This window comes from Ovis aries, chromosome 1 (genome assembly GCF_016772045.2).
Source record: "Ovis aries strain OAR_USU_Benz2616 breed Rambouillet chromosome 1, ARS-UI_Ramb_v3.0, whole genome shotgun sequence".
In the NCBI taxonomy this organism is placed as follows: Eukaryota; Metazoa; Chordata; class Mammalia; order Artiodactyla; family Bovidae; genus Ovis; species Ovis aries.
In genome coordinates, this window is record NC_056054.1 from 189,147,432 (window position 1) to 189,160,261 (window position 12,830).

A 12,830-nucleotide genomic window follows, 5' to 3' on the forward strand; every position below is an offset into this window, starting at 1 on the left:
TGTGTTCAAGGCTTGTGAACTACTACCTCCACATAAACTAAGGAATTAATTTATGAATACTAAATTATAAACAATAGACAATTCTGTGTAAACAGCTTAAAATTCATTTAATACTTAGGCCTAAGAAATCTCTTTCTATAAAATCTGAACATGTTAAAGAGATTCTATCTGGGTCTCTAGAAGTTGCAGCCCCAACACTTAAAAACAGCAGGAGGTGGTTCTGGGACTGGCAGAACACTCTAATGCTAAAGCCTGCCCAAGCAGCAAATAAAATGACACCAGGCAGGTGACTTGTATGAAGTATCAGTCATAGCACACTATGCAGCTTTCTAAGAGTTAAAATGTGCCATTTACATGGAAGGAGATAACACCAAATAGTTAGGAAGTGCTAGTTTAGAGAAGCAGAGACCAACCTAACCCATATTATTTACAGAACAGAAAATGCTCTCAGCTGAAGTGCTGGGGGAAAAAAAATTGGCCCAGAAAAGCAGAATTACAATCAGTTCAAGATTTATAAAATCCATCATGTTCAAATATAATGACAAAAAACAAATAAACACTTATTTATTTAAAAAAACAAATTTACAAAACCAAAACCTATCTTAGCATTTTTTAAAATTAGTCTGACTTTACTTTTTAATGATCTCCAGTGTATCTGTGACAAAAATAAGTAAAAGTGCTAAAGTGTTAAGAGACCATATGCTAACTTAGGATGTTATCTATATTTTTTAAGACCAATCAACATTTGTTTTTTTTTTAAATGGAGATACTGGCACTTTTTCTGTTAAAATAAATGTTTATATGTCTCACCAACAACACCAGCCTGTAGCACAGAACATCACACATTAAAACACAATGCCATTAAAAAACAAACAGGAATCCTGAAAGAGAAAAAAAAACCCTCTAGTTTTAATATAGTAAATTGTACCCAGAGACTCCCTTCCTATTATCCTTTAGAACAACCAGAAATTCCTTCCAACCTGCATTCTTAGCCCAGCAGAGTAAGAATAAACTCTAATAAATAAATACTAAATTTTATTTATAATACAGTATTTTTCTAGTAACACACAACTTTCTTCTCTTAACAAATGTCAGTTTCTTAAGATGACTTTTTATAAGCTCTAGTGTCAATATATTCCAATGATAAATGTATTATTCATACAATTTATTTCACACATAATATAAAACTTTTCTCTAAAGAAATTTAAAATATACATTCAATGTAGCCAAGTTCTATTCTTAAAAACAACTTTTCCTTCCTTCTGAGCTTACTTCTGCAAAAGACCAGTCCTTAAGGACTTCTGGAGTCTGGCAATGTTGGCGTCCAGTGCTGCAAGGCCATTTCGGAAGTCTTGCTCATCACGAGACGTGAACGTGGAAAAAGAAGAGATGCTCCAGTCAGAAGGTAAGTCAGAATTTAAAAAGCTACCATCAGAGACTGCACTGCTTTTCACCTGAACATTGCTGTTCTGACAAGCAGAGGGGCTGTGACAGGCTGCCAACTCCTCCTCAGTGGCAGGAGGGATCTTGCAAATGGCTTCCTTTATTTTCTTGAGAAGCTGCTTGTCCTCCCTATCAGCTGTTCTGGAAAGTTTCTCAGGTGCTTCTTCCTTTTTGCAAGAGGAACAAACTCCAGGTGCACACAGTGTATTTTCTTTTTCAGCAACAAGTCCACTGACCGGTTGCGGTGGAGCTACACTGATCTGGGCCTGGGGGGATAATCTCTTAGACAGTGGCGATTTCTTTTTAGGAGTGCTTCTAGCAAATGGAATGTAAATTGTTTTATCCAAATTATGCTCATCTTCTACTAAGGTCGTAATTTCACTTGCCTCATCAGAATCCTGTTTTGAAAGGGCAGGAACAATTCCAGGGGCTGATACCTCCTCCATATTCCTAGTATTACTGTGCTGAGGGCCTTTGGAGGGCAGGACATTTTCATAAGGTCTATCTGGCACCATGTTTTCCTCATTGGCAACTGTAGAAAGAGGCTCTGGATGTGTAATAAGAGTGTGATCTGGCTCTAACTTACTTAGGTAGCTCATTATGGAAGTGTGAGCAGGGATCGGGTCATGTTGATGTTGCTTTTCATAAATGTTCAGAAGTGATTTGGTAAGATTATTCCCAGGCTTGCAGCGAGCAGTGTCCATACTAAGATCTGAGAGAAGCTTTGCCATACTGCTCTGTAAAGTTCTGTTAAGAAGAATTTAGTACACTAATTATTTCTTTTTACCCATTTGTTTCATTTACTTACATATTCCTCTCATCTTTAAAAGAAAGTATCTGAGGCAAGCACCTGGTTCTTAATATGGGAAAAAGCAACTAAAAGCACAAAATCACATAATATGTTCTGGAAAGAGTAAATTAAAGTAACAATTGATATAAGATCTTAGTCTGCATCAAATCTAATACTATTATATCTAAAAGTGGAGGCTCAGAAAAAATTTTCTCTTAAGGTAGAGATGCTTTATTCTTGAGCAACACTGCAAAATGGTAAATATACTACCCATTTGTTAGTGGATTGTGTTAGTAACTATTACTCTACATTCAAAACATATATGGAAAGGATATTGGAACAATACTGGCGAAAAAAAGGATAGTTAGACATAATTTAATTATCTCATATAATTAGGTATAACTGACAGCTAGATTCCAGGGAAAGTGTGATATAAGGAAAATCACACAGGGTTTGAAGTCAGACAGAAATTGGTTCATATCCTAGCACTATTGCTAGCTGTGATCTTGAGCAAGCTGTTTAACCTTTCTGAATCTCAAGTTCCTCAACTGCAAAAATGAAGATAACTACTTCACATTTAGAATGAACATTAAATAAGATAAAATAATAAAACATAAGGGTAAAGTGCTTAGCACTGTTTCCATCTGGTGACAGCTTTTATTAGTAGTCCTGTTAAAACCATTTTATACCAAGACTTTAGTCTATTTGAATGGAATCATATATATTCTTATATATAGATAAGAAAAAGAAACATAACGAATTTAAAGATACAAAGAACATTAATAGGTAATTTTTAAAAAAAGATTATAATGTGTCAATAAGTATGTTTTAAAGTTTGACTTTTATCAGATAAATTAAAATTTTTAAAATAGGATTTTTTTGGGCCTATCAAGCTAACATAGGAAAATAAGAATATCCATTGTTAAAAAGGCTTGGAGAGGCAAAGTGGGAGTGTACACTCTCCTAGCAAAATAGCATTATATCAGAAATCTTAAAAGACTTTTATATTCCACACCTTTAGACCCACCAAGTTGCACTTCTAGGAATTTAACCTACTGATATTCACCAATAGGCTGCACCCAAAGATATATTTACAAAGATATAATTTATAACAGAAAATTGATGAACTTAATATCTTTATCTTCAAATACTGTGGACTGGTTCAGGTATATTACATTCTTACTACATCATAGCCATTTTTTATAGTCATTTGTAAAGAATATTTATTGATAGGAAAATGTTCATTATACAAGGTTAAATTTAAAAGAGTAGCCATAAGCAACACAGTAACAATACTATTTTTGTAAAAACAGTTATACACGTCCAAATAAAATACTAAAAGGAAATCTCTGTATGAAACAGTTAGCAGTGATTATATTAATATCTTTGGATATAGAATAAGTGATCCTTTTCCTACAAAAGGAAAAAAAGTTCTTTCCCAACCTGGCATACACTGTCATCTTAAATATGCTATGTCTTGAGTTCTGATTGCCCTTCAAATGGCAATGGCTCCAGCCACTTTTTTTCATTCCTCTTTCAAGAAGCTAACGAGCTACTATTAAAAGATAAAAAGTATGCCATAGAAACCATCTTTAAAGAAGTCCTGTAATGAGCAATGACCACTAGTTAATTCAACCAGACAGCATACTGACACTTTTATTTTCATTTATTTTTGGAAAAGAAATCCTTATGTTGAAGTTCCTTTTCAGACTTAAATAAAAATATTATCTTTGCTCTGTACAAAATTCACAATACAAAAAGGGACATGTAATAAAGAGTTTAATCTCTGGAAATTAAATGCAATCATTAAGTTTCTCATGTGTAAACAAATGTGACTTACAACTGTCTTTGAAATTAAAAGAAAAATCTCTGTAAATAAAGAGATAAAACTATGCCAAAATTTTAAAGGAAGCAATACAAGCACCTAAATAGCTACAAAGTAGATATATCTGTGTTTCTATTACATGAGACTCAGCTAAACACAACGGTTTTTAATGCTTGGAAAACTGGTGCGTTTTCATAATAAAAATGTAAAGTCCTTTCTTGGCTATTTATAAAACTATACTAATTTAAATAAATATCAGCACTTGTATGAGTGCTCTTAGAAACTATCAGAAGAATATTTACTACTTTTTTACTGAAAAATATATTAATTTTCCTCACATTTTAATGGTACTATAACCTGCATTCTAGTAAAATCTAAAAAACGTAATAAAGATGTATTTCAAAACTATTGAAAGTTGGAGAAGAAATGGTTTAGGAAATTTGTTTAGCACTTGTATGTGAAATCACTCCCCAGTAGTATGAGAAAGGCATTTTTTTGTCAAATCTCTGAGACTATTTAACACATGCAAAAAAAAAAATGCACACACACACACACACACACACACACACACAGAGACACATACATATCTGACTGAGGTTACATGGCTATAGGAAAAAAAGATGGGGTAGGCGAACATGAAGATTTATCTGTATTGTCAAGTGTTGTTGACTTATGCTCTAATGTCAGAAGTAAAATGTAAATTGTCACAGTAGCCCAGCTATAGTACTGGGAATATTCCTAATTAACTGAATTGCCCAAGTCACCAATGTGGGTGAATTTTGACAACCAAGCTCAAAGAGTATTTTTTGTCTGGTTTGCTCTTAAATTTAAAGGGCAACTTGATCTGAGTAAATCCTAGCATTTTTCTGGACATTTCTTAGAAATAAAATCATAAAATATGTGGGTTTTTGTGATTAACTTCTTTTACCATAAATACTTAAAGATAACAAAGTTTTTACCCTAAATTACTCCTCAGAAAAGAGAAGATGCTTTTCTTTAGAGACCTTATAAAGACTTTCATAAGAAGGGGCATCCTCATAATTAACTTGGAAAAAGAGTGGTATAACCCAATATTCCAGAAACTGTGACCAGAGCCTAATTAATACTACACGGATACAAGAAGTACATTTTGTTTTTCTCACTGTTCAATAAAAGTTTGAGTGAAATTATTCTGTAAAAGATGAATGTGGGGAGAAGCAATATTTCTATATTAACATAGCTTATATAAAGTCATTTCAAATATGCTTACAAAACTAATAAATATTCTTTATATATATATGTATACGTATAGGCTTCCCCGGTAGCTCAGCAGTAAAAGAATCCATCTGTAATGCAGGAGACGTAGGTTTGATCTCTGGGTCAGATAGATCCCCTGGAAAAGGAAATAGCTACCCATTCCAGTATTCTTGCCTGGGAAAATAGAGGAGCCTGGCAGGCTACAGTCCTGCCAAGACTGCAAGAGTCAGATACAGCTTAGTGACTAAACCACCACCATGTATCTATGTATCATTTATTCTCCAGAAGTTTATAACTCAAAGTGGGGAAAAAAGTGTATAATGCAAAATGGATCTTTTCATTTGAAATACAAAGAAGATTGTTTTATATTCAGGATTGCTTTATATTTAGAACTATGACTTTCCAGGATCAGTCAAAAGCATGGTCAGATCTGATGATATATAATTTAGGCCTAAAATAACTGACTTCTCTAGGATTTAAAAAATCAGTTGAAAATCCAATTTTTGTCAACCACCTCAAGAGAAAACTGAACTTTATAAAAGAATATCATATAAAAGTTGAGTGAGGTGGTTTTATTTATTTAACACATGTTAAGGAAGAAAGAAATCTTAGAAATTATTGTCAAATCCCTCATTTTACTAATGCAGTGAATAATGTTCAAACAGGCTAAATAACTTACCCAAGATCCGATGAATGAGGGCTTACTGTGCTAAATGCTTTTCATGAATGATTTCTTAGCCCTCTTATCAACCCTAATCATGCCCCCACTTTACAACTAAGGTTTAGAAAGGTTAACTATCTTGCTCAAAGTCATACAGCTAATAAATGATAGAGCTGGAATTCCACTCAGGTGTCTCTGGCTTCAGAGAGTTCTTAACCACTTGCTAAACAAGTCTTCAGCTCTTCATTAGAGTCCTTTGCCTGGAATTACATGCTTTAAAAAAGAATTTAGCCACGTTTGAAATTTAACTGGAACAGAAGAAAAATATCCTTAGAAATTAGCAAAAACACTGAGAAAAGGATAAGGTTTAAGAAGGCAGGTCTGAAATTATTTTGAAGTTTATAAATACATCTAACAAAAGGCATAAGTTATTCAAATAATGTCAACATCACCTGGTTAATTCTCTCAGTCGAGTCACCTCGGCATCACGCTGGCGTAATGTTATTCCCAATATTTGATTTTCCTTTTCAGCAGCTTCTAACTTAAACTGGGAGCTTTTCACATTGACTAAGGCTTCCTCCAATTCTAAAACAACAAAAAGTTTCAGTTTCAGTATTACTTTTTAAAAAGTGACTGTGACTACAGTTCAAACACATACCAATTTTCATTCTTGTTGTCTCAATGTCAAATTGCTGTTTATTTTCAAGTAAAGTTTGATCTTTCTCTTTAAATATACCAGCAATTTTTTTGTTTTCATCTTTCTGATTTTCTATCACTTTTAAGAGCTCTTCATTTTTACTCTGCAATAATTCCTGGCTCTTTAATGACTCCTGTAATTGATTTTGCAGTGACTTGTTCAATGATTGAAGAGAAAACACTGTAAGACAAAATAGATCACATAATTATTACCTCAATTAAAAAGTACAAACCTGGGGGCAAGGTGTCCTGTCGGGTGAGGAAGCTACTGCTGGAAGATGCAACTCAAAATTTACCGAGTGCAGCTCTGCTTTGTCACCCAGGAGCAGTTCTTTGCCACAGGGCTGCTCTCGCTCCCCAATCCAAAGTCTCTGTGGCTGGAGGTGCATCCCGTGGGGGAGGAGGCAGATTGATGGTGACCAACGAGATCAGGCCCTGAGCCTTTGGAGTGGGAGCACTGACTCCAAGACCGTAAACTACCAGAGAACTAACCCTAAGGGGTATCAAATAGTGAGAACTCACACAAAGGAAACCACTTGAATACAAGACCCGGCATCATCCAACCACCAGTAGCACCCTGCGCAGGACACCTCTAAACAACAAACAAACAAAAAAATACAAACCCAATCATCAGCAAACAGGATTACCACCTCACTCACCCTTGCCCATGAGAGGAAAATCAAACAAATAAACAAACGAACAAAAACTCAGCATAAATCTCACCCTATTTGAAGCTTACACAAACCACTGGACCAACTTTAGGAGGGCAGAAACCAAAAGGAAGAAAGAATTCAACCTTAAAGCCTGAGAAAAGAAGACCTCAAACACAATAAGTTAAAAAAAAAAAAAAAAAGAACAGGCAGAGAAATACTACATAAATGAAGGAACAAACTAGAAACACAGAAGTCCAAATAAATGAAGAGGAAATAGGCAAACTACCTGAAAAAGAATTCAGAATAATGATAGTAAAGATGATAAAAAAAAAAAAACCTTGAAAACAAAATGGAGAAAATGCAAGAATCAATTAACAAAGACCTAGAAGAACTAAAGAATAAACATACAGAAACAAGACAATTACTGAAATTAAAAATACTCCAGAAGGAATCAACAGCAGAATATCTGAAGCAGAAGAATGAATCAGTGAGCTGGAAGATAAAACGGTGGAAATAATTTCTGAAGAGCAGATAGAGCAAAAAGAATGAAAAGAACTGAGAACAGTCTCAGAGACCTCTGGGACAATATCAAACACACCAACATTCAAATTACAGGGGTCCCAGAAGAAGAGAAAAAGAAAGTGTATGAGAAAATTTTTGAAGAGATTATAATTGAAAATTTCCCCAACAAGGTAAAGGAAATAGTCAACTAGGTCCAAGAGGCACAAAGGGTCCCATACAGGATAAACCCAAGGAGAAACACATCAAGACACATACTAATCAAACTAACAAAGACTAAACACAAAGAAAGAATATTAAAAGCAGCAAAGGAGAAGCAACAAGTAACATACAAAGGAAACCCCATATGCTAATTAACAGCTGATCTTTCAGCAGAAACTCTGCAGGTCAAAAGGGAATGGCAGGATATAGTTTAAGCACTGAAAGGGGGAAAATCTACAACCAATTTACTGTCCCTGGCAAGGATCTCATTCAAAATTGATGGAGAAATAAAAAGCTTTTCAGACATGCAAAAGTAAGAATTCAGTACCACCAAACCAGCTTTACAACAAATGTTAAACTGACTTATATAGTCAAGAAATACAAGAGAAGAAAAAGATCTACAAAATCAACCCCAAATAATTAAGAAAATGGCAATAGGAATATATATATCAATAACTACTTTAAATGTAAATGGATTAAATGCTCCAACCAAAAGACATAAACTGGCTGAATGGATACAAAAACAAGACCCATACAGAAACCCACTTCAAGAAACCCACTTCAGACCTAAAGACACATATAGACTGAAAGTAAGAGGAGGGAAAAATATATTCCATCCAAACGGGAAGCAAAAGAAAGCTGGAGTAGCAATCCTCATATCAGACAAAATAGACCTTAAAATAAAGAAGATTACAAGAGACAATGATTACATGATACAAGATTACATAATGATCAAGGGATCAATCCAAGAGGAAGACATAACAATTGTAAATAACTATGCACCCAACATAGGAGCACCTCAATACATAAGACAAACACTAAAAGACATAAAAGGAGAAATTAACAGTAGCACAATAACAGTAGGAGACTTTAACACCCCACTCATACCAATGGACAGATCATCAAAACAGAAAATTAATAAGGAAACACAAGTCTTAAAGGATACATTAGATGAGATGGATCTCATTGATATCTTCAGGACATTCCATCCAAGTGCAGAAGAATACACCTTCTTCTCAAGTGCACATGGAACATTCTCCAGGGTAGACCACATCTTGGGTCACAAATCAAACCTCAGTATGTTTAAGAAAATTGAAATTGTATCAAGCATCTTCTCTGACCACAATGCTATGAGAGTAGATATCAATTACAAGAAAAAAAAAAACTGTAAGAAACACAAACACATGGAGATTAAAGAACATGCTTTTAAACAATTAACAGGTTACTGAAGAAAGCAAAAGGGAAATCAAAAAATTTCTAGAAACAAACGACAGTGAAAACAACAACTCAAAACCTATGGGATGCAGCAAAAGCAGCCCTAAGAGGGAAGATTACAGCAATACAATCCTACCTCAAGAAACAGGAAAAACATCAAATAGACAACCTAATTTTACACCTAAAACAACTGGAAAAGAAGAACAAAAAAAACCTCCAAAATTAGTAGAAGGAAAGAAATCGTAAAGATCCGAGCAGAAATAAATGAAAAGAAATGAAAGAAACAATAGTAAAGATAAATAAAACTAAAAGCTGGTTCTTTGAGAAGATAAACAAAATCGACAAATCTTTAGCCAGACTCATCAAGAGAAAAAGAAAGAAGAATCAAATCAACAAAATTAGAAATGAAAAAGGAGAGATTACATCAAACAATGCAGAAATACAAAGGATTATAAGAGACTATTATGAACAACTATACAGCAGTAAAATGGGTAGCCTGGAAGAAATGGACAGATTCTTAGAAAAGTTCAATCTTCTAAGACTGAACCAGGAAGATAGAAATTATGAACAACCCAAATACAAGCAGTGAAATTGAAACTGTGATAAAAAAAATCTCCCCAAAAACAAAAGCCCAGGACCAGATGGCTTCACAGGAGAATTCCATCAAACATTCAGAGATGAGCTAATGCCCATCCTTCTAAAACTCTTTTAAAAAACTGCAGAGGAAGGAACACTTTCAAATTTATTTGCTGACGCCACCATCACCCTGATACTAAAACCAGACAAAGACAACACAAAAGAAGAAAACTACAGGCCAATATCACTGATGAACATAGATGCAAAAATCCTCAACAAAATCTTAGCAAACAAAATTCAGCAACACATCAAGAAGCTCATACACCATCATCAAGTTGGGTTTATTCCAGGAATGCAAGGATTCTTCAATATATGCAAATCAATTTATGTGATACACCATATTAACAAACTGAAAGATAAAAACTGTATGATAATCTCAATAGATACAGAAAAAGCATGTATTTTTGCTTTTGACAAATTTGACAAAATTCAGCACCCATTTACAATTAAAACTCTTCAAAAATGGGCATAGAAGGAACCTACCTCAACATAGGAAAGGCCATATATAATAAGCCTACAGCAAACATTATTCTCCATGGTGAAAAACTAAAAGCATTCCCCCTAAGATCAGGAACAAGACAAGGGTGTCCACTTTCACCACTATTATTCAACATAGTTCTGGAAGTCCTAGCTACAGCAATCAGGGAAGAAAAAGAAATTAAAGGAATCCAGATGGCAAAAGAAGTAAAGCTCTCACTGTTTGCAGATGACATGATACTGTACACAGAAAACCCCAAAGACAGTATCAGAAAATTACTTTGCTAAATTGGTGGATTTAGCAAAGTTGCAGGATACAAAATCAATACACAGAAATCACTTGGATTTCCATATACTAACAATGAAAATTCAGAAATAGAAATTAAGAAATCAATCTCATTCACCACTGCAACAGAATTAAATATCTAGGAATAAACTTAACTAAGGAGACAAAAGAAATGTACACAGAAAATTATAAGACTGATGAAATAAATCAAAGATGGTATAAACGGATGGATATGTTACCCATGTTCCTGGGTAGAAAGAATCAATACTGTGAAAATGACTAGTATAGTCAATCAAACGCAATCTACAGATTCAATGTGATCCCTAACAAATTACCTGGAGAAGGCAATGGCAACTCACTCCAGTACTCTTGCCTGGAAAATTCCAGGGACTGGGGAGCCTTGGTGGGCTGCAGTCTATGGGGTCACACAGAGTTGGACATGACTGAAGCAACTGAGCAGCAGCAGCAACAAATTACCAATGGCGTTTTTCATGAAACTAGGACACAAAATTTCACAATTCATATGGAAACACAAAAGACCCCGAATGGCCAAAGCAGTGTTGAGAAAGAAGAGTGGAGCTGGAGGAATCAACTTTCCTGACTTAAAAATTAAACTACAAAGCTACAGTCATCAAGACAGTATGATACTGGCACAAAAACAGACATACAGACCAATGGAACAAGATAGAAAGCCCAGAAATAAACCCATGCACCTATGGGTACCTTATTTTTGACAAAGGAGGCAAGAATATACAATGGGGCAAAGATAGCCTCTTCAATAAATGGTGCTTGGAAAACTGGACAGCTACTTGTGATAGAATGAAATTAGAACACTTCCTAACACTATACACAAAGACAAAGACAAACTCAAAATGGATTAAAGACCTAAATTAAGACCAGAGACTATAAAATTCTTAGAGGAAAACACAAGCAGAACATACGATGACATAAATCAAAGCAAGATCCTCTATGACCCACCTCCTAGAGTAATGGAAATAAAAACAAAAGTAAACAAGTGTGACCTGATTAAACTTAAAAGCTTTTGCACAGCAAAGGAAACTATAAGCAAGGGGAAAAGACAATCCTCAGAATGGGAGAAAATAATAGCAAATGAAATAACTGACAAAGGATTAATTCCCAAAATATACAAGCAGCTCATACAACTGAGTACCAGAAAAACAAACCCAATCAAAAAGTGGGAAAAGGACCTAAACACATTCCTCCAAGGAAGACTTACAGATGGCTAACAAACACATGAAAAGATGCGTGATATCATTCATTATTAGAGAAATGCAAATCAAAACTACAATGAGATATCACCTCACACCAGTCAGAATGGCCATTGTCAAAAAATCTACAAACAATAAATACTGGAGAGGGTGTGGAGAAAAGGGAACACTCTTGCACTGTTGGTGGAAATGTAAATTGATACAGCCACTATGGAAGACAGTATGGAGATTCCTTAAAAAACTAGGAATAAAACCACATGACCCAGCAATTCCACTCTTAGGCATATACCCTGAGGAAACCAAAATTGAAAAAGACACATGTTCACTGCAGCACTATTTAAAACAGCTAGAACATGGAAACAACCTAGATACCCATCGAAAGATGAATGGATAAAGAAGTTGTGGTACATATACACAATGGAATTTACTCAGCCACAAAAAGGAACACATTTGAGTCAGTTCTGATGAAGTGGATGAACCTAGAACCTATTATACAGAGTGAAGTGAGTCACAAAGAGAAAGATAAATACAGTATTCTAACGGATATATACAGAATCTAGAAGAATGGTACTGAAGGACTTATACAGGGCAGCAATGGAAAAACAGAGAATAGACTTATGGACATGGAAAGAGGGGAGGAGAGGATGAGATGTACAGAAAGAGTAACATGGAAATTCATATTACCATATATAAAATAAACAGCCAACAGAAATCTGCTGTATGGCTCAGGAAACTCAAACAGGGGCTCTGTATCAACCTAGCGGGGTAGATTGGGAGGGGAGATGGGAGGGAGGTTCAGGAGGGAGAGGATGTATGTGTACCTATGGCTGATTCATGTTGAGGTTTGACAGAAATCAACAAAACTCTGTAAAGCAATTATCCTTCAGTTAAAAAATAAATTGAAAAAAGTAAAAACCTGGAAAAGGTCTGTTTTTAAAAGAAAGGCTTGGACTTTATTGATTT

At 34.8% G+C, this 12,830-nt stretch overlaps 1 protein-coding gene across 4 annotated transcripts in view; it reads right to left on the minus strand.

Moving 5' to 3' along the window:
• Positions 1-493: 493 nt before the first annotated feature.
• Positions 494-12,830, minus strand: part of CCDC14 (coiled-coil domain containing 14) — a 46,103-nt gene continuing 33,766 nt past the window's right edge. Inside the window, exons 11-13 of one of the 4 annotated variants that reach the window (XM_012095854.5) lie at positions 6,614-6,832; positions 6,408-6,540; positions 494-2,190 (exon numbers count right to left, since the gene is read on the minus strand). In XM_012095854.5, the coding sequence (XP_011951244.3) occupies positions 1,269-2,190; positions 6,408-6,540; positions 6,614-6,832 (1,274 nt within the window). In that variant the 3' untranslated portion in view covers positions 494-1,268. Of the gene's footprint in view, positions 9,153-12,830 lie in introns of all 4 variants that reach the window. The other 3 variants (XR_009597956.1, XM_042232326.2, XM_060404360.1) reach the window with 3 other exon arrangements.